The sequence below is a fragment of the Crinia signifera genome, chromosome 3 (genome assembly GCF_055691185.1).
Source record: "Crinia signifera chromosome 3, ASM5569118v1, whole genome shotgun sequence".
Classification (NCBI taxonomy): Eukaryota; Metazoa; Chordata; class Amphibia; order Anura; family Myobatrachidae; genus Crinia; species Crinia signifera.
In genome coordinates this window covers 188226472-188249665 of record NC_139219.1, presented here as the reverse complement: position 1 = coordinate 188249665, position 23194 = coordinate 188226472, and the positions used below count along the sequence as shown (strand labels likewise).

The 23194-nt window shown below is 40.4% G+C and overlaps 1 protein-coding gene across 1 annotated transcript in view; it reads left to right on the top strand.

Annotated features, from left to right (window-relative positions):
• Nucleotides 1-23194, top strand: part of RNGTT (RNA guanylyltransferase and 5'-phosphatase) — a 327115-nt gene that overhangs the window by 246325 nt on the left and 57596 nt on the right. Inside the window, exon 13 of the mRNA XM_083177112.1 lies at nucleotides 14573-14673. Within this exon, the coding sequence (XP_083033238.1) occupies nucleotides 14573-14673 (101 nt within the window). The remainder of the gene's footprint in view (nucleotides 1-14572; nucleotides 14674-23194) is intronic.

Below are 23194 nucleotides of genomic sequence, written 5' to 3'. Positions count from 1 at the left end.
GCATATTACAATGTGATCCTGGAAGGTTAATCCTGCCCAGATCACACTGCATATGCAATACTATAGTAAATAGGCCCCTACTGTCTATCTCTGTGTGTTTGTGTGATTTACTGCATTTGGTCAGCATGAAGAACACAAGCAACAAGGATGTGGAATAATACCAGGGATTCCCTTCCAATATATATATATATTTTTTTTTTTTAAGTAAGGGTGTCATACCTGTAGTCATAGCATATAAAAAACTGTTTTGTGGGGTTGTTGTTTTTTTAAACCATTTGGTTTAAAGCATGGTTTAAATCAACCAACCCAGTTAATTCTAAATGCTGTGTATATTAAATGGTATTGAAGCAAATTATAATACAATATATATATACAGTATTGTATATATGTGGTCACCATGTTTTATTTGGAAGGTTATTCTAGATAATAGTGAGCTTTCATTGGGTACCAACCCTGTATCATAGCCACTGCCCATCCTAATCGTTAAAAGTAAATTGTGTCTTAATTGAAAGCACATTATTGTAGTTTATCCTAGACACACACAATATTACAGCAGTTATTGTATTTGTTGAATTTTTCCAGTCGTAATATTTTGGTCTGTATGCCACAGCGTTTTAATATTGTACTTTGGGCCTGAATCTAGTTTAATTGGTACCCGGCGTGTTTGCACGGGTGACTGATGTTTAAGCACATTGCTTATGCGCACGTGTAGGACTTCTGTGCGGGCACCTTTGATGACTTGCATATTTGAAGTGGCACTCGTATGGGGGGGAGATGAAGGCGGACGGGGGGCGTTCACATGCAAACATCCTGCGTTTCCTGGGCATACCCTCGAAAACACTGGGTGCGCCCAGGAAAATGCTGGGCATTTCCATGCAACCGCGGACGGGCACCTGTCTTCTGGGGGCCCAGACTGACTTAGAAATCATTTGATGGTCGTCGAATGCGAAACATCTATTCGCAAGGTGGCGGGGGTGTGCATTCTTATGCCCGGCTGTGTTATAAGGCTCGCTAAGCAGCGAACTACTGCTGCTTAGCGAGCCAACCGGAATAACCCCCTTTGTGTGTTGTATTGGTCTTCTATTTTCTTATTTCTTTGTAACCTTAATGATAAACATTTGGTTATAGACCTGCTCAGGCATTTGCCAGTTGGCATTTAAATGATTTATTTTCAATCCTCAATTGTAGTAGACCATTAATTCAAATATCTCTTAATCTAGTACTAAATTGTGTTTTATTATGTAAAATTTAACATCTGCTTCGGTTAATCTGGGAAATATAGACTCCATTATAAAGCTTTTAGTTAAGCTGCAGATAAATTGCTTACCATATGTGTTTTGTTTTCTGGATTTTCGGCATAGATAAATCAAAGACTGACAACTAAACCCAAAAAGAGACATTTTCATACATTGAAATGAAGATAAAGTCCAGAGTTAAATATCATCCTGAATTTACACTTTGTCTCCATTCAAATGTGCTGTTGAATATCTCCTTTTCCAAAAACTGCATACTGTTAACTAGTAACAGAGCTAGGCAACTCCAGATTCAGAAGATCACAATGCCAGTTTAAGTTGCATTTATTAATTACTAGAATTATTTGTCTTGTGACCAAGAATGTCTTCATAATCCACTTTGCTAAATGTGGTTATTTTTTTATAAATAATGTGTTTATTGCTAATTTCTATACAGTTTTTGAATGTATTGTTAATAAAGCAATTGAGTTTTGCTGAAAACAATAGTTCTAGAGCTCCCCAATACCCCTTTCCCACCAAACCTATTACCCGGGTTATTGCTGGGACAACCTGAGTCTTAAACCCCATTCACACATAACCGGTCCCCGCCGACATTGATCTTGGCAGGAACCCGGTGGGGTGCTGGCATCGGCAAGTGCATACACATTTGCAGATGCCGGGGATGTCAGAGAGAGAGACAGCAGGGGGAGTGCAACGTTCATGCCTTGGCTGCAGCATGACCGTCGTTAATGAGGACTCTCTTGTTCAGACATGGTTGGAAAAGGGAGAAGGTCATTAATGACGCGCGGGAGTACGCATCATTAACGACATGGAGTGTACACACTAGGTGATATTACACACTAGGCGCCCTTTGAGCAATATTGTGAACAATATCTCCTAATGTGTATGGGGCTTAAAAAGGTACCCACTAGAAAGATGTGTTAAAGATAACATTTGCCTTAAGATTTCCCTTGAACTTCCCCATCAGTTCTGGACAATAGATTTTATGCAAAGAGTACATTGTGACAAAATATTTATGTTAAGATTTCATGAAAAATTGTTCGTATGTCTCTCAACCCATCAACTGCACACCACCCCCCCCCCCCCCCCCCCTATCTTGGGAGCCTGAACACTGTACGCACCTGAACACTGAAACGGCCAAATGCACGTAAACTCCCAAATACCTGAACCCCTGAGCATCCATAATACACAAGCACCCAAGTGCCACAGATCTTTAGGTGCATCTTCTCATCTTCCCTGCAGCAGGGAAGATGAGAAGATGTAGCTAAAGATCAGCAGGAGTGCGCATCAGATCGCGTGAACCATTTTAGTTAGAAGATAAATCGGCCCAAAAATTGCTGTAGTGTGTGGGCACCTTACGTTTGGTGTGGAAAGGTCTACCCAGCTTATGTCACCTGATAATCTTACCCAGTTATCTACTAAGGTCAAGCCTAGCACCAACCTGTGTAGCCCGTGGTCACCTGGGTCATCCTAAAACAGAGAGCCAGATCACTGGTGCGGATTCTTATCTCCAAGCACTGGGGAGACTCAGAAATAGCCTTCGGTGTGAATGGGATTTCAAGCTGCTGTGACATGGCTTTGAGACCTTGTTCAGTAACAGGTCAGACCCAGGTATTTTGGTGTGAAACTGGTATCATTTACATGAATATTAGCTAGTAGACTGTGCAGAAGGAATGGGATCATTCGTCAGACTGCATTTAGGTTTACAGTCATTAGGTCGACCCCACTAGGTCGACTGGCAGGAAGGTCGACCTGACTTAAGGTCGACATGGGCCAAGGTCGACATGACTTAAGGTCAAATTTGCATAAAGGTCGACATGAGGAAGGTCGACTGGTCATAAGGTCGACATGGGTTTTTCACTGTTTTTTTATCCGAATGTCGACACAGTCGACATGGGCACAGTTGGCAATGAGAATCGGACCCTCGCATCGCTCGCTTCGCTCGCAATGCTTCGGGCACGGTGCCTCGCTGCGCTCGGCACACTATTTTATTCTCCCACCACGCCCTAGTGGATGGTAGGGCATGAAATACCGCCTGTCGGCACATGTCGGCTCAAAAAACAGTGAAAAACCCATGTCGACCTTATGACCAGTCGACCTTCCTCATGTCGACCTTTATGCAAATTCGACCTTAAGTCATGTCGACCTTGGCCCATGTCGACCTTAAGTCAGGTCGACCTTCCTGCCAGTCGACCTAGTGGGGTCGACCTAATGACTGTAGACCTAAGTTCATTCTAATAGATGACCGCATCCCCTGCAGAAGCTGTATTCTGTGCAAGTCAGAAATGACCATACAGCATAGATTCAATGAATTGATTGCTACAGTTTAACAGAGCCTGGATGTTACCTTTTATTATTTAATAAAGCATTAACCATTTGAAGTCCTTACTATTGAACATACCAGTTGTCACAATAATGTTCTTAAAAGCGCTACATAATTTTTAACTGCTATGTGAAAATAAAGGATAGGAATTTGTTTAGCAGTCAGCTCTATGTTCATATAAAAAAAATACTAATAAAGCATATTTTGGTAAGTAGACTTTCATCTGTACAATATTTTGTTATTTGTTCGTGAATAATAAGAATAAAAAGCAATAGTAGATTCATGGAAAAACACAATAAATGGAATTATTATTATTATTCTATATAAGGGGCATATACACCTAAAAGAGGCGATGACGGGTAAGCTGAAACGTCATTCAAAGATAGTTCACGCAGAGTCTTTATGACACATATTTCTGTGTGAATCAGATGTGTATTTATATTCTGCAGTATTAATAGAATCTTTACCCTTGCTATTCACATATCCTTGCATTTATGGTGCAATGAGTGTGATATAAGAGCTTTCATGACTGACTTGCTTGACATTGTTTCATCATGTTTCTCAGCTAAAGGTCTTCCTGCTCTCTTTTAAGACACACGGGGCGATTTTAAGCACATATCGCTGGCAATATGGTTTCTGAGCGACCATATTGCCAGTGATTTCTATGTGCTGTGTGCGATAATCATCGGATGCGTGCTCCCGTATTCAGTCCCTAATGGGTGCTGGTCGCAGAAGCATGCTCCTGGGCCAGCTATTTCCCCCTGCGGCTCCCCCGGCAGAGTCTCCTTTTCTTCAGCAACCATCTTTGGTTGCTGATGAAAACGGGACACTAAGCAATATATTGCACCGTGTGTACACAGCTTATGTGTTTGATGAAAGAATCCTAAAGGACTTGCAAAGATGTTCACTGCAAATTACATTTCATTTTTGAAGTGGAGAGACATACAGTTTATTTACTTTGCTTTTGTTTGGGGGGGGGGGGTGTTTTTGAAGACTAGATGTTAATCTCATTATTATACGGTTATTTTTGGTACTGAAGTGGCAGTCATTTTTTTTTCCTCTGAAAATGTAAAATTCTTAGTAGGAGCACCACTTGTTTCAGTTTTACTTAAACGATTTTTCTTGGTGTATCTGGACCATGCATGCATCCCTAATTTAAAAAAAAAAAAAGTACTTATTGCTATAAAAATTGATGGTGCGCATGCTAAACTGTTTCATGCTATTCCTCTGTGATACAGTATTGTTCCTGCTACTCATGTTTGCTCAAATAATGTACTTCATAAAGGTGCCCATACACTAGTAAGATTTATCTTCAGGTCTGGCTGGTTGGAACAAAAACATGTTATGGATGAGTGACAGATTGTCAGTTTTCCAGCATTTCCAAGCAAATGGTCAACTGTCATTTGCTCTCATCCATAACCATGTTTTTGTTCCAACCAGACAGAGCTGCAGAAATATCTGTGTGTGTGTATGGCCACCTTAAGTTTTTATCATTATGTGTTGTGGATTATTACCACACAAGAGGAGAGGGATTTGGGGGTATATTTACTAGCGTGCGAGACGTTGCAGAGGGCAACAAATTAGATTTTATTTATCTAGCTTCTTCGAGAAGATAACTAGAATTTGATTGGTTGATATGGGCAAAATATCCACTTTTTCGACCCTTGGACTTTAGTAAATATACCCCCATGAGAACAAAACAGTCTACTGGGGATACGTTTAAAATCCCGGCAGTCAGGATGCTGGTGTTCAGTATACAGACACCAGCATCCCGATTGCTCTTATAACACTGGCGCCAGAACTCAGGATCCCAATGCCAAAATACCATCAGCTAGGATCCCGATCAGTATACTTACCTGTCACCTGTTGGGATTCCCTCCATCTGGGTTCTGGAGTCTGTAATCTGACTGCCGGCTTCCTGAGCTCTCAACATCCACTTGTTAAAACACTACCTATAAGGTGTAAATATTATCAAATGGATACGGTAGTAGGCACTCGCCAAGCATACAGATATTTATCAGATTTAATAGCTGTTTTCCAAGCATAAATTCATCAAATTGTTGCAATGTTTTAGTCATGTAAAACCTTTTGCAAGCAAAATATCAAACCACTCCAGGATCCAACAACATTATAGTAACCAGATGCAGATGAATAATCACAGGCATGGTTGACTACACAGTAAAACAGGCCGATCAACTGATTGTAAAATGTGTCTACTAATTATGTAGTGTGTAAATTGCTTAACTCTGGAAGTAATGTTACTGACACATAATGGAGGCATCAAGGTTCCTACAACCTGTCATTACATTCCAGTACGTGAGGAAACAGCATTGAGACAGAAGATATTGAGAACTCTATGAAAAATGTTTATTTAAAAAAACAAGCCACTGTGGATAGGAATAAATCACTTTTAATTGTGGTATATTTAAAACATAAGCCATATACTACACACATCAATCAATGTTCATGAGGGGTACTGTACCTCTATTTTACAATATATAGATATATAGATAGATAGATAGATATAGTAGTGTAGGGTACAATACTCCAATGAGGGCACTCACCACAGCCTCAAAAGACTTCTTTTAATAAGGGTACTTTACCACTTTGTACAGCTTGTAGTCTACGTTTCGGCCACCAGGTGGCCTTTCTCAAGACAAGACATAAATTGTTTCCACACAGCTCCAGACTCTGCAGCTTTGCAGTGTTTGCACACACTTGGATACTTATTGCAACATTTTTGATCAGTCGGATAGGACCTACGGCAGGGGTTCCCAATCTTTTTTGAATCGCGGCACCCTTTGAGTATCAGAATTTTCCCAGGGCACCCCTAGGCCCCCAAAAATACAATAGATTGTGTTTATATGGGATTCTTAGGTTCCAATATGTGGTAAAGGGCAGGATTTGCTTCTGTTTGTACATATTTTATGATTGGCAGCCACCAGCACTGGTTTTGTCCATAAATAATTGATCATGAATCATTTGAATTGGTCCTGGACCACCAACCCAGGGCACCCCTGCAAGTGTCCCAAGGCACCCCAGGGAGCCACGGCACACAGTTTGGGAACCACTGACCTACGGTTAAGTCCCCTCACTCTGGACTTCTTTACAGACTGTTTACTCTGATTCCATATCGCAGTTGAGACCAGCAACTAATGCTCACTCTGTTCGGGAACCTTAAAGGAACCGGACCCATTTATATTTGGTCTTACGATAAAGATGCATTCTAACATCGAATATATGTATACCCCTGATGAAGTCTGATTGAGGAAACACGTCGGGTTATCTGTGATGAAAACTTTGTAACTCGCAATATTATTGTAACATTTCATGCTGCTAATTATTTGCTTTTTAATAAAATGTTTGTACAATTTTTTTTACTATTAACTATATAATTATTGTGTTTGATTGAAAAACTTGAGGTGGTGGTGATACACTAGAAGGCACACTCTATTCTGTGTGTGTTAAAATGTTAATCAGCACTCACTCTGAATTCTGATGTAGGCAGACCATTATAGATTGTTTGGTACTTGTTTAGTTTCATGGTAGCAGCATCTCAGTCACAGCAGCGTCTGTGTCCCCTTGTGGGTCTCGCTTCGTTCGCCCACGCTATCTAAAATCATCTCTATTTCAACGTGGATAGTGGGGGTATGAATTATTCACGTTGGCATGGACTTTATTTTAGAAAGTTTGCCATGATAAATATACCAGCTTTTTTTTTTTTTTTTGCTTGTTAACCTTTCTGTTGATATTAAAAGTAAATTTTAGATGTACAAACAAGTTTTAAAATATGTTGAAATGTGGCTACAGGATAATTATACCACACATCCAAAAGTTTGTGTATGCAATTCTCAAAAGTTTTGTAAAGTGAAAATGTTTTTAATTTAATGGACCCTTATAGGCCTTTAACCTCTTTGGTGGTATGGCCAGAACTCTGCTCTCCCAAGAAATTTCCGGGCATGCCTCTGTAAAGAAAGGGTGCCTCCAGCAGTGAACCACTGGCGCAACACCATCCCCCGCTCATCCCCCCCTGTCATTGCCAATCCTTCAGTCGTTCGTGTGTTCGGGCATCCAAAGGAACAGACTAATGGCTGAGCACCCGAGCACCCCCAAGTGCCCTTAAACTTCTTCTAATGGCTGTAAACAGCCGAAGCCAGCAGCAGCCCCAGGGGAGCAGGGGCTGCTGCTAAAGCCAGCAGCTGACCCTTCTGTGGTGAGTATGTCTGGGACAGGACAAACTAGCCCCAGGATAACCATGACCAGCGCCCACCTCCACGCTGCAGAGACTGAACCATGGGAGTAGAGAGCAGAGGCTGCCACAGCAGCACAGCCTCTTTCCCCCGGCTCAGCACTTGCTGCTCAGTGCCTTGTGCTGAGTGGGGGAGGGAGGCAACAGCAGTCTGTGCACTGACACACAGCCTGCATCCTCTGCATTTTTTTTACAGGGTTGTGGCCACACCTCCTCCCATTGGCCATGCCCCTCCTGTTGACCAGACCCCTTTTTACCGGGGTCCGGTGACGCTTTCAGCGGCCCTGGTTTTTTTCAGAAAGTCATAAGCTTTTCAACGACATATCACAATGCATGAAAACAACAGAAATAGCATAGACCCTTATGACAGCACCCTTAAGGGGGTCATCCAATTAAACCCATCTTCAAACTTAGATTGTCCCTTAAGAGGATACGGTAGTGTGCAAAGTTTGAAGAGGATTAGTTAAAGTGTTTGAGAGTTATTGTGGAACATCCATACACACAAACATCAGGCAATTATACTTATGTAGATGTGGCCAAATTACCTTGACTTAAAGGGATTGATTTCTGTATGGACACCATCTCCACAAAGATGCTGATACGCCCCTCCAAAATAGTAGGTGTATATGTCCACTATATTACTCATCTGCTATTGTCAAGTGCAAGGAAGCCGCTGCATCAATTCATACCATCGCTTTGACCTCTACTTCCATGAGAAGTGCTGAAACAGATTTCAAAGGGTTATCCATCAAATTTGTGAAGAATATGAAAACATAAGCTGTAATTATTATTCAATTTCCAATGCAGCACACTTTAAACGAGGTCTTTAAAAGTCACATGCTAATTGCTTATAATTAGGTATTTTACTTTTTTTATGCAGTTTTGAATCTTAATATGCTTTTCCCTTATTGTTAATAACTGTATTTATACCCAATTGTTAAAGAATTAACTATTGGGAATTGTTTGAATCATATTAACATTTAAACACAGGTTTATTCTTCTTAAGTTAGGATTTTATTTTAATATCTGTCCGATATGTACTTTTTGTCAAGTTTGTGAAATTATTTATTTATTTATTTACAGTTTCTTATATAGCGCAGCAGATTCCGTTGCGCTTTACAATAGTAGACAGTGATAAGACAAACTGGGTAACAGACAGACTTGGAGGTAGGAGGGCACTGCTGCAAGCTTACAATCTATAGGGATATAGGGGGGAAACACAAGGACAGGCACCAGTAATAGCATAGCAGTCCCACCAAGTTACAAGTCCAGAAGGGAAGCTATATAATACATAAGTGCCTCGGAGGGTTATGCATGTAGAACTTAAATATGATAGGCTTGCCTGAAGAGGTGAGTTTTCAGGGAACGCTTGAGAGTTTGGAGACTGGTGGAGAGTCTTAATGTGCATGGAAGGGCATTCCAAGTGCAGAGATATATGCTGGTGCAGTATGGTTAATAGCTTTATATGCAAGTAGAAGTGTTTTATATTGAATACGGTAATATACAGGCAACCAATGGAGGGACTGGCAGAGCGGATCAGTAGACGATGAGCGTCTTGCAAGGAAGATCAGCCTAGCAGCAGCATTTAAAATTGATTGCAGTGGTGAGAGTCTGTTCTTGGAAAGACCAGTTAGGAGATTATTGCAATAATCAATGCGGGGTATAATGAGTGCATGGATAAGAGATTTGGTAGTGTCTTGTGTGAGATAGGGTCGTATTTTGGATATGTTTCTTAGATGCATGTAACATGATTTGAAACAGATTGAATGTGGGGAAGAAAGGACAGTTCAGAGTCGAGGATGACCCCTAAGCAACGAGCTTGTGGGGTAGGGTAGATTATAGAGTTGTCAACAGCAATGGAAATGTCAGGATGGTAACTGTTCTTAATTGGCGGGAATATAAGTAATTCCGTTTTGGAAATATTGAGTTTGAGTTGGCGACAAGACATCCAAGATGAGATGGCAGAGAGACAATCAGTGACTCGACCCAAAACTACTGGTGACAACTCTGGGGTTGACAGATAGATTTGAGTATCATCAGCATACAAGTGATACTGAAATCCGAAAGTGCTGATTAGTTTGCCAAGAGAGGAGGTATAGATGGAGAAAAGCAGAGGACCTAAGACTGAACCTTGCGGAACTCCGACTGACAGAGGTAATGAAGAGGAAGAAGAGTTAGAGAAGTGAACACTGAAAGAGCGATCAGATAGGTAAGATGTGAACCAGGAAGGGGTTGTATCATTAAGACCTAGGGAGTGTAGTGTTTGTAAGAGAAGAGAGTGATCAACGGTGTCAAATGCAGCAGAAAGATCAAGAAGTATAGGTAGTGAGTAATGGCCTTTAGACTTAGCCGTTACCAGATCATTCACCACTAGTCAGTGCTGTCTCAGTGGAGTGCTGTCTCAGTGGAGTGCTGAGAGCGAAAGCCTGACTGAAGTGGGTCTAATAGGGTGTTAGAGTTAAGAAAGTTTGTGAGGCGAGAGTAGACAAGTCTCTCCAGTAGCTTGGAGAGGCATGGGAGCTGAGATATAGGACGGTAGTTATAGAGAGAGTTAGGGTCGGAATTCTGTTTTTTTAGAATAGGAGTTATCACTGCATGTTTGATCAGAGAAGGACAAGTACCAGTAGTAAGAGAGAGATTGCAGATTTTAGTTAAGGTTGGAATAATCACAGGAAATAGATTTTTAATGACTTGCGCAGGTATAGGATCGAGAGGAGGGGTAGTAGAGTAAGAGGATAAGAAGAGTGCGGATACTTCCTTTTCATTTGTGGGCTCAAATGAAGAGAAAGTGCCAGAGGGTTCAGGTGGGAAAGAAAGAGGGTTAGAGGTTGTGGAAGAGCATACCATTTCATCTCGGATGTTATCAATTTTGTCCTTAAAGTAGGAGGCAAGTTCTTGTGCACTGATGGTAGCCGGTGGGGGAGGAGGGGGAGGGTACAGAAGAGACTTAAAGGTGTTAAAAAGTAGCTTAGGGTTGGTGGCATGAGAAGAGATGAGAGATTGGTAGTATGTTTGTTTGGTAGCATCCAAAGCATTGCAGTAGGAGTGGTAGCTAGTTTTATATGTGAGGAAATCAGTAATTCTACGAGATTTGCGCCATTGGCGTTCTACTTTACGTGACTGATTTCGTAGTTGTCTTGTTGTTTTTGTGTGCCACGGTTGGCATCTAAGCCTACGTGGGGTGTAATGGGTAGCTGGAGCCACGTCATCAAGGGCAGTTTCAAGAGTCTGGTAGAGGTGGGAAACAGCAGAGTCATGAGAGGTAAATGTAGAAATTAGTGAGAGCTGTTGTGGCAGGGAGGTGGTAAGTTGTGGAAAATTAATTGCATTAGTATTTCTGCGGGTTAGAGTATGCTTGCATGATTTCAGTGTCAGTGAGCTTGGGGTAATGGAGGAGAGTGAGAGGGTAATGAGATTGTGATCAGAGAGAGGGAAGGGAGTGTTAGTAAAATCAGAGACTGAGCACAGCCTGGTGAAAACAAGGTCAAGGCAGTGGCCTTCCTCATGAGTAGTCAGACCATTGGGAGAGGCCGAGAGAGGTGGTTAGAGAGAGAAGTTTGGAAGCATGCAAAGATGGTGGACTGTCAATAGCAATATTGAAGTCACCCAGGATGACAGTGGAGATGTCAGAGGATAAGAAATGGGGGAGCCAGGCAGATAAATCTTCTAGAAATTGAGTTTTGGGAAGCCCAGGTGGGCGATAGATAGCAGCAACACGCAGATAGAAAGGGGAAAAAACCCTAATAGAGTGAACTTCAAATGATGTAAATGTGAGTGAAGGAACAGGTGGTAGAACGGAGTATGTGAAGTCTTGTGACAGTAATATACCAACCCCACCTCCTTTACAGTTACCAGGCCTGGATGTGTGAGTGAAGTGGAAACCACCATGTGGCAGTGCTGCAGGCGAGGCCGTGTCTGATTGTGTGAGCCAGGTTTCTGTAACTGCCAGCAGGTTGAATTTGTGAGAGATAAAGAGGTCATGGATGGATGTTAATTTATTGCAAACAGAGCATGCATTCAATATGGCACATTTAAGTTGTTTGGAGTGTGGTGGGAGGCATGTGATATTTATGAGGTTAGCCGAATTTCTAAGCATACAACCAGTAAACTCTGAGGGGGACAGGTGGTTTGGGCCTGGGTCTGGTGATATGTCACCAGCTAATAAGATTAGAAAGGAGAGATAGATAAAGGTGGATGTTTGTGTTTTTTTGTATTGTTGGTGGGATGTGGATGTGAAAGTGCAAGTAGAGAAGTAAGTAAAGAGCTCATGAGTGTTTAGAAGAGGGGAGTGAATAATAGAAGAGGTAATTTGCACAGAGTGGTGAGTGTCAGGGAGATTACAGGATGAGTGAAGTTTGGTGAAAATTCCATGTAATGAAATGAGAAGTAGCAGTTTGGGGAGCATGATGTAATAATGTGTATTTACCTTGCTTGATGTTGTTCAATGTTTTTTTAACTGTTTTTTTAACTGTTCTTTAAAAGTAATATCACTTTATAATTTATCACTTAGTATATTTCTAACTTAGAGAACTGCCCAGGCAGAGGACTGCCTTATAAGTGAAGATATATACCAGGTCTGATTAGAAGAGGCTACAGCTGAGGTCATATGACCAGCTAATCAAAGGACATCAATTAGCTTGTTTTAAATGAACACTAGCCCAAAATATATACCCCAATAAATTAGGCCTCACTGACAACAGCTTCACACAGGTTATGCAAAGGCTAGAAACATCCTTAACAATACAACACTAGTTCTGCAATTGCCAAAATAATCCTAATATTTGAACACTGGAGTGCTCCATAAAGTCCATAATAACTATTTGAATAGTTTTTCAGCTATCTCAAGCTTCTGTTGTATAGTATATTGGTTTCAGGCTTTTGATACAAAAATATACAATAAATCTATATTCCCTATAGCAAATAATTTGGGTGAGGATGGCCAGCACACGGGGTAATTTTAGCCCCATTTCTAAGCAATCTGACTAGATTTCTTAAAAATTACGCAAGTGCTCCATGTGTATCCCCCCCCCCCCCCCCTCCTTTGAAGTGATCAATGGTAGATAAAGTTTGGTCTTTCAGTAAAAGCCTGATAATGGGACCTGAGAACGTGGATGTGAGAGAGATGGAAGGGCTCCATCCAAAATACCTATTTGGGGTTTTTATGCCTACAGATTGATAGAAGTCTGCACCTGTAGAAGGCTAATGAAAGCTGTGGCTGGGCTTGTCTCAGGGTCTCACTGCATGGGGAAAGGAAAAACAGGCTTGTTATGAGACACTGATTTACTGAGTGCATATGCCTGTGTTTATGTTAAAGGCATTGTAGTACCACCCTGAGAGAGGCAATTTGTTATGGTTAGTTTCCAGATGAGCTATTGCACTATAAAGCTAGCGATGGCTGGATTGCCCAAAATCCTTGGCCTAGTGTGCTGTTTTCCTGGCTACTGCATGTTTGGAGGTGCCCTCCTACCCCATTAGATTATTTAGGCTTGTATGCATGTTTACATAGGAAATAGGTCAAAGTAATGTACAGTACAGATTTAACAATCATGATTAATGTTCCAAAACTGTTATCAACACTTTTTGATAATGTATAGGTGCATATACACGTACAGATTTTCGGTCTGATCTATCTGGCGGGAACAAAAACCTGGAAATGTATAGGAGCATATGACAATCCAAAATTTCCACCCAAATGCAGGAAAACAGAAAAATAAATATATGCGTTGATAAATTTGTTATATCAGAATGATTAAACAATTTGTCTGACTGATCACTGTCTGTTTTTAAGTGTTTGGGAACAATTTTTTGATTGTCAGTTGCTCCCATACATTTCCAGGTTTTTGTTCCCACCAGATAGATCAGACAGAAAATCTTTACGTGTGTATGCACCTTATGGCTTACCAGAAGACAGTTTTCATTTTTGTCCCATTAGATCTAATGTTATTGAATTTTGATTGGATATGATGCTTATTGGATTAGAAAATCATGCCAAATAAAGCTATTTGGCAACCACACTTTTTTTACAAAGTATTCTTGTTATTTGCGTCACTAATACGAGAGAAAGTACAATTCAAGGGTATAGGAATGTCATGTAGTTTCTGTGTGCAACTTAATTAGCAATATGAATTAAAAGGCAGACAAAGGAGAAGCAATATGAGTGCCCTGCGCCACACATCGCTATGCCCAAAAAAAGAAAAATCCTAAGCACTTAGTACAGGCATGTCCAAACTATGGCCCACCAGCTGTTATGAAACTACAAGTCCCATCATGCCTTGACACAGTTTTGCTATTAGGGAATGCTAAAACTATGGCAAGGCATGCTGGGAGGGCCACAGTGTGAACATGCCTGACCTAGTATAAGGAGGCATATGTTTGCTGTCCTAATTTGGTTGGAATGTATGTAAGTCTGTCATGTATGGCAAACTTTAGGTGATCAATTTATTTTTGTATTGGATTGCTAGCAAACGAAATTAGTATAAGATCTGTACCTGTTACTGCAGTTGGAAAACAAATACACACATGCTTTTTGATTGCAATGTATTTAAACTATATTCTCAGTGCTATAAAATGTATTTTCATTAATTTATTTATTTTGTCTCTTTGAAAGAACTTTCAACTTAATATGAATGTGTTAAATAGTCGGCGAAGCATTTGCTGTGTTCTATAATACACACAGCAGTCCAAGGTTAGCTATACACTGAATGATGCTTTGTTTTAAATTGTATACTTCTATTTTTATTATTATAGAAATACAAAGGTGGTCGCTGTGATGACATTTTGAAATGGAAGCCGCCAAACTTGAATTCAGTGGACTTTCGACTTAAAATAACAAAAGTTGGGGGAGAAGGGTAAGCTAATTTTTCAGCTTTCTGTGTTTGTTTCTATACAAAGCTAAAGGTAATTTGCATCATTATAGTGTATCTGTTAGGCAGATTTGCAATGCAATTACATAGCTGAAACTGTTTTACTTTGTAAACTTCCAAGGAACTACCAGAAACAGATGGTTGCATCTTACACTTATTTACAGAGTTAGGAGGTACTTATTCTTTTATTATCTTATTAAGAACTATTTATGTAGCACACACATATTCCTCAGCACTTTACAGAGAATATTTGAACATTCACATCAGTCCCTGCCCCAGTGGAGCTTACAATCTATATTCCCTACCACATGTACATGCACACAAATTAATTCTAAGGTTAATTTTGTTGGGAGTCAATTAACCTACCAGTGTACTTTGGATTGTGGGAGGAAACCAGAGAACCAGGAAGAAACCCAAGCAAGTACGGGAAGAATATTCAAACTCCGCACAGTTAGGGCCATGGTGGAAATTGAACCCATGACCTCATTGCTGTGACCTCATTGCACCATCCTTGCTGCCCAATCTATATGGAACTATAATGCTGTGCAAAATAGTCTAAAACATAATATTTTATTTGTAACTGTTATAAAGTATAAGCTTGTGAGAAGGGCCCTCCTACCTCTGTCAGTTTGATGCTACCCATTTGGTTGTATCACTGTTTCCAATTGTAAAGGACCACAGAATATGCAGTGCTGTTTAAGAAACTAAATACATTTGCAGGCTTTTAAATTTGGGGAAAGTGCAGTAATAAAAAAGCCCACACAAATAAAGCCAGATACCCTGCTTTATTTAAGTTTGCTGTGTGAGTTTAAGTGCAGTTTACTTCACATTGAACTAGCCAGAATGTAATGGGGAGAGTGCATGGTGGCTATTTGCAATTGTGTCACACTTGAGAAAGGGGAGGAGGGTTGCCTTAAATGATAGTTTGTGACCTGTACCACACTTTAGGGTTTATTTACGAAGAGCTAGGTTCTGACTTTATACCCAGAATTTAAAAGCGTAATTTTTTTTACTAAAACATAGCTTGTAGAAGTATTTGCCTATCAAAATATCTGACATACTGTAAGCGTAATCAGAACCAGCAGATTTTAGAACCTGATGCTTAATAAATGAACATCTTATTATATAGAATTGACAATTGCTTGATGTCATCTGTAGGTGTAGATCTGAGGTAAACCTACGGATCTTCCTCTGGCGATGAAACAGTTAAGATTACCGTTTGAGCTGCTTTCAGCTCAAATGCCACCCAGGGTTGTATGGCACGGGGGTGAGCACTGATGCCTGCTCCTGCATCATCATCTGCCGCCGAAGCTCATCTGCAGGGTGGATGGCTTTTCATAGTGTCCTACTATGGGAAGCTGTCCACCCCATGGAAATCCATTGGACGGGAGAATATCGCTCAGTATGTATGCACTGAGCGATTTGCGCCCAGAGATTCTCGGCATAATTGCTGTGCATACACGCTGAATATGTATATACCTTAACACAAATGTAATCAAGAGTCCTGCCTAAAACTGTAACCCATGGAATCTCTCAGATATGTAGTATAAATTGGGCATACCCTGCTTTGTAAATAACCATGGCTAAGTGATCCCTGGGACTATTCAGGTAGTCAGTGCTGATTGGGGATTTCTTTTCACCTTTGTGAAGCAAGCATAAAACCCCAAATGAACAGCCCCAATTTTGCAATTGCAGCTTAGTTTATACCCCTCCGCTGCATAGCCTAGTCCTGAGGCTGGTCCTCCAACCCCCTGCCTCCTGCCTTGACCATCTCTGCCTGCTTACATCCTGTTATCAAGCCACCTCCCACTTGCTTGCACCTCATGTAATCTGTCTCTGATTGTAAGATCCTCAGAGCAGGGCCCTCTTCCCTCCTTTTGTCTAAGCCCTATTCCCTTCACATTTAACTCACAGCTCTCCTATACTCAAACACTCAACAACCTTCTTTGTCCACATACTCATCTCCATCTTTGGCCACCAGCCTCTAGTAGTATGTTGATCAAGTCCTTACTACTTACATTTAAGCTGTAATGTTTATTGAACTGTAGTGCTCTTTTTACCTGTACTTTTTTTTATTATTATTTACTGTAATGCTAAGTTTGATCTCCCTGTACTGTTTCTTTGTACAGCGCTGCGAAACACTTGTGGCGCCTCATAAATAAAAAATGTAATATTAATGCCAGATCCTATGTGTTTTATGAGAAAACAAACAGGCTACAATAGACAAATTGTACCTCAAGTATTCATTTTGATAGATGTTTTACTGCAACATGATTCAAACAATCTAATTCCTCCTCTTCAAATAGAAAAAGATAAGATCACAATAATAATCTCTGTGGAAATAAATTACTTGTCTTGTAATTGACAGAGGAGAGAGATGACCAAATTTTGGAACCTTCTTGCTTCAAAATAATGGTTTGTGGCTCCCTCTTTCCCAGCTTCATGTTGGATTTATATCATACTTGCCTTCCCTCCCTGAATGGCCAGGAGACTCCCAAAGTGTGGGCCGCCTCCTAGCCCCCCAGATGTCCCCCGGAATGGCGTCAGCCTCCTGCAACACCCCCGCCTCGGCGGGTAGTCCATGGGGAACAGATGACACGAATCACGTCATTGTGGCACCACTGTCCAATGCCTGTATTACCAGGGGTGTGGCCACAATGATGCAATGGCCATGCCGCCACTCGCATGCTTGTTTGGATAGCCCCACCTCTTGCTCCGCCCAATTTGCATCACTACCACTGCCCCTTACTTCCTGGAGCTGGCTGCCCTCTTCTGGACAGGGCAGCCTAAAAGTCTACAAATCTGATTGGAGCAACTGGAGATACAGGCATTAAAATTAGTGGAAAATGCATTGCGTTTTTTGTGTTAAAACGCTTAATGAAAATCCACCATCTTTATTTTGTTTTTCCATATGACAGTACAACCCTGCCAAAAGATTTAGTATTCTTAATAGAAGCAGAAATTTTATTCAATGCAAGGTTTATTTTCATATTTTAGATCTAGTGTGCAGTGTTCATTTTACTTAGGGGGCTATGTGAGTTAAGTTGGATGAAGTTGCTAATACATTTTTTTATGATGTACAACTCATAATATGGTTTTATCTCTAGGCAGGTAACCTCTACTGAAGGAGCTATTCACTCTACATTTAAGCAATGCACATAAACCTTCTCTGCTTTATGCTTGAGATTTTTTTTAGATTTATTTCCAGATAAAACAAATACATTCTGGGAGTGCAGCGAAGTATGACAGTAGATAAGAGAGAAAATATGTTTTCAAGTACAAATTATTTCAAGCAATCAATATAGCTAGAAAAGACTACTTCATTCCATTACACTGATTTCTATAAAGAAAAAGTATTACACTGAGAGGCCTCTAATGGTTTGTGAGCCTTCTAAAATAGAATGTTGTCTCCAGAAGAGTATTATGAAGGTATTTAAGCTGAATGCTGTATACAATTTGCTGTACTGCATTATTTACAACAGTAATGAATGTGCAAAATAATTGTTTGGTATTCTGAGCCATTTGTTTGCTATACTGGTGTCCATCTGCCATTCTGGCTTTAATGATCTGATCTAGAATGGTTGTGCAATAAGTTTATGAATGCACAGAGAGTATCGTGTTTACAAACAAAGTGACCATTACATTTTTCCAAAGTGTTCGCCAGAGGAGTATATGCAAAGTTGGTGTAGCAACTGGACCAATTCCTAGTGGGTAATCTACATAAGTGGTGCTCAAAGCACACCAAAAGTCCACATTTTATGACTAGCTCTGCTTATTTGCAGATGATATAATCAAGCTGACTCAAGGTACAAATTGTCACCTGTGCCTAAGCCTGGATAGCCATAACACCTAGACTGTTGGTGTGCCTTTAGGGCTGCGGTTGAGGACTGCTGGCCTACATGCTGTATGAAGTTCTCCACTGCAGCTTCTGATGGTCTAAAATTAATCCCATGCATCTTGTGCTTGATTTGTGGGAACGCTAAGAAATCGCAGAGGGCTAGGTATGGACTAAACAACAGATGACCAAGCTCTTGGATGCATTCATGGGACAAAAAAATCCATAGTTTTCCTAAACTTGTGGGCAACCATACGCATGAGTTCTTGAACAGCATCTGGAATTGAATTACAGCACTTATGCCAGACATTGGTTGAAGTTAGATAGGTTGAACTCGATGGACTAACGTCTTTTTTCAGCCTTAATTACTATGTTACTATGTCAAGTATCAGTCTCCAGTAACAGAGCGCTGCTTCATAAGCATCCATCTGGTATGCGTATTATAGACACTACAGTACTTCTCAGCAGGAAGGAGGGCAGCGCTGAGCACTTCAACTTGCTTACAAAGCTACACTTGGCCTCCTGCAGCTGTGCTGGGGCTGTGCATGCAGACTGAGGAGCCCCACTGCTCAGGCCCATATCAGCCAGCCAGATCCCCGCCCCCCAGCCCTGCCTGCACGATGGTGTCTGGTTTGACCGGCGGGCTATTGCTAAGCAGAGGACTGCTGTGTGGGTGTCTGAGACACTCACTCTCAGAGCTGCATCCTGAGGAAGGAGGTCTGGAGTTCTGTGACTGTCTTCCAGCACCTCGGCTGACTCTACACCCTGCAAAACTTGCTAAAGCCTGAGTTTAGTTCTTCAGTCAGGACTGAAGGGGGAGTGAATCAAGTGAATGTGTGACTGTCACAGACACACAGCCTGGTTATTTTGTTCTTGTGGAGGATGGGTGCAAGGGGGGAATAATATTTTTAGGATCAACTAAATGAGGCACAATTGGCGTATTCATTTGAAGTTATTGTGAGGGCAGGAACTAAGAATAGTCCGCCCAGATATTTGGGAATATGTTAATAAGAAAAGACTGGAAAATTCTTAAGATATCAGTTGGTGCTATTTTTTTTTAAGTTTCTATTATTTGTCATCATAGACTGATCAAATCAAATTATATAAGGCCAAGGTGATGGACAAAACTAGCACTAGTGGCTGGTAAATCACTGTAGGTGGAACAATTTCCACCACATCCCTGCACTGTAATTCCAACAGAAAAGCATGCCCCGCCACCCTGGTCAATGAAGGATGCTGGTGGTACTAGTGTCAATAGACACACTCCTCCTCCCCCCCCCCCCCCAAGGTCCTGGGGGCTCCATGGTGCCCCATTTCCCTCAGGGGGAAATTACTTCTATTACCTCTCCAGGACCACGGTAAGCCTTGATGAGGACAAGTAAGACTATACTATACACTATGTATACACCAGCACATAATAGACCCTAAGGATGACAGGCAAAACTGCTTACTAATTTTTAATATTTTTGGCCAAATATATCAATGAACACACTTATCCTAGGGGTGCCGTGAAACAAAATGCTGATACTCTAGGGCACTGTCATTCAAAAATGTCTGGAAACCACTGCACTACACTGAAGTGTGATGACACTTCCAATTGTTTATTGTGCCATTTCTATTTGTATAAAATTGTCTAGTGATTTTATCAATGGTGGCTCTTAACCGTAGTTTGCGGGGGAACTGCCGGTAGCACCTGCTGCTCTGCCTGGACACCATGATGGATGGTTCACATGCGTGCAAGCCACAGTGTCTGGGAGAAGGGGAAAAAACCCTGATGGCGGCAGCACACATGCGCACTGACTATGGGATACATCCTTCCCTGTGGCTTTTAGGGACTGCATCATCTGTAGCCCTAGAAGCAAACCGAGCGGGCAGAAATGATTCCCATTGTAAGGCATATCTGCCAATCGCATTCCAGCAGGGATTGGCATATTCTGCTTCTAATAGGAAGCCTCTGCAATCATTGGGCTTACTGGTTATGGCAGATTTTTACTGGGGGCTCCATCTGCCATTTGTTGTTATAAAACAGAAGGTTTTTTTTTCAGATTCTGCTTTTTTTCTGTGAGAAATATACAAAGCAAAAAAAATAATATACTGCAGCAGTATTTCATATTAGACAGATCTAAGAATGTCTTTAGCTGATCTACATTTATTCCAATTCTTCCTTATGGTATATTCCTAATGATCTCAAAGTGGATATTACTTGCTTACAGAGATAAAGCAGAATAATTAAAATCTGACCTAACTCAGTGTAATTGCTGTTTCAGAGCTGAAAGAGAATATGTGCATTTTCTATGCATCTAATACAGAATAGAATTGCAGATTTTTTTAAATTACATACTTTTTCATTATATTGTATTTTATTCCATTTATGCTGTACTATTTATTCTCTATAAGAGCGGTAAAATACATACAGTAATCCCAATAAGCATATGTTCCCCTTTATCCATTACATTTCTAATAATTATCCTCTTGGAAATGATGAGCCATAGTGGTCAGACAATGAGCGGAGAGTGTTGTAGAATACTGTTATTCACTGTAATTGGGTGATGAATTTACAGGGTGATGCCTAATTCTGTCTCCCCTTCCCCCCTGGACATGCGATCTGGATGCTGTCAGTCATGATTTCTGCATACTCATCGATATTGGGATTCCAAAACAAAGATTTTGGTCCCTTGTTGGCATTCTGACTGCCAGCATCTCACCCGGCGAGATATTAAATGCACCTTGTTCAAAGAATTGGAAATACATAATTAGTGCTCAATGCTACACTGTTCTATATCATAGTCTGATATAAATGTTAGTGCTGTAAGCACATTTGTTACCACATAGTATATTATTTTAGCTAGTCCTCTTGGTAACTACATGGATTTTGGTAGAATAAAAATATAATATACTTTATAGGTGTTTTTAATTTAATGAATTTTTAGATAATCTATCTTATAGAGCATACACACGATAACATATGCACTGTTTATCTAATAGATTTTGCTTATAGAAGCAAAATCAAATAGAAAATGTAATGATTTTTCTACAATCTATGCAGATTCGATCCCAATGCGCGCTCCCGTGTAGTGTAATTTGAATAGAAAAATAGTCTTGGCAGACAAGACTATATTGTGGAAAGCTAATGTAGAATAGTGCAAGTCTAATGTGTTCACTACAGCATTCGATTCGATGTCGCCTGCCTGAAGCCAGTGTTGATTTAATAGCAAATCTAATAACTAATCGAATGCACATCGAATGAAAAATGAAATAGAAAATAGTGGAAATCGAAAAAGTAGTAGAAAAAACTTCAGAGTAGGTCGAATAGTCCATATCTAATAGAAATCGAATCGAACACAGAATTGACCCGTGTGTATGCACCTTTAATGTTTTGAAGTAGTGCCATGCCCATGTTTATTTTTATTTTTTGTTGTATTTGCTTGGCTTTAGTAAAGAATAAACTTTTGTTACTGATGTTTTGCATTCCTGATACTGTTTAAGGAACTATAGTAGGAGTCAGTTTAATAAAAAAAAAATACATGCAAATAAAGAAAAAGGAACAAAGAAACAATGTTTTGTTAAACCTGTTGCTGGTGTTCCATGTATTACTGAAAATTACTGCTGCTGTCTTGTTTTATGCATGTGCTCTATCACCTTTGTTAAAGACAATTTCCATTCTATCTTGTCTGCGCCCCAAGCACTCCATAAAACTACCGTATTGTTAAAGAGAATGTGTTTGCTCCTGAACTTAGAAAGCTATTTGATTTCCCGCTTTGGGCTGTTAGAAAATAACCATTAGGAAGTTGTAAATGGTTCTTGTCAATTGTATAGGGACAAAACAGATTTTAAGTGAAACTGAAGGCAATAGATGAAAATGCAGAAGGTAAAACTCTTGCCATTAGAAATATTAAGTTTCAATTATTACCATGCTTTTGTATATTCCTCATCATCAGTCAGCTTAACCTTTGCAGCATGATCGCTTGTTGCATAAGCTCACATCTTTCTATGCATTGGTATGCAAAAGTTTGGTCGAATTTAGCTTATAACCCTTATAAATATTAAGCTACCCTGCACAATGGGACAATGCTGGCAATGTTCGGGGTGTGCAGCTGATACTGATGGTGCCCTAATCTCCACATGGTTTAACACATTATCTCAGATACTGAATTTAGATGCCAAGTAGTCATGTTCTTGCACATATTTAGTGCCAGTTACATATCATGTCCCCTGTAGTGCTTTTTAGCAACAACAACAACAACAAAAAAATTCACTTACTCGTTTTCGGAATAATATGGATAACAGATATTTGAATAAGGGATACTCAACCTGTATCTTAATAGATGAATCAACTAATATTTGGCTTGAAGAAATCTGCTTTTTTATTATTGGTAGGGGATGACTTAAAAGCTGTATAAGAGGCAGCCAGGGCTTCCTGAACGTTCTTTATGGTATTTAGCCATGAAAGACATTCTGTATTCTCCCCCCCCTTCCCCTGCTTTCTCTGATTTGCCATAGCAGCAATAGATCTGATGACTGTTCGCTGCTATGCATAAATTTAGCATCTAACACACATCTGAATTTCATAGATGAGGAGAGGACTACACCATTGGCATTGTCTCCAAATTTGTTTCTGTTAATTGAAGATGCTGCAGTTAGGATTCCTTTAATACACACACACACAAAACT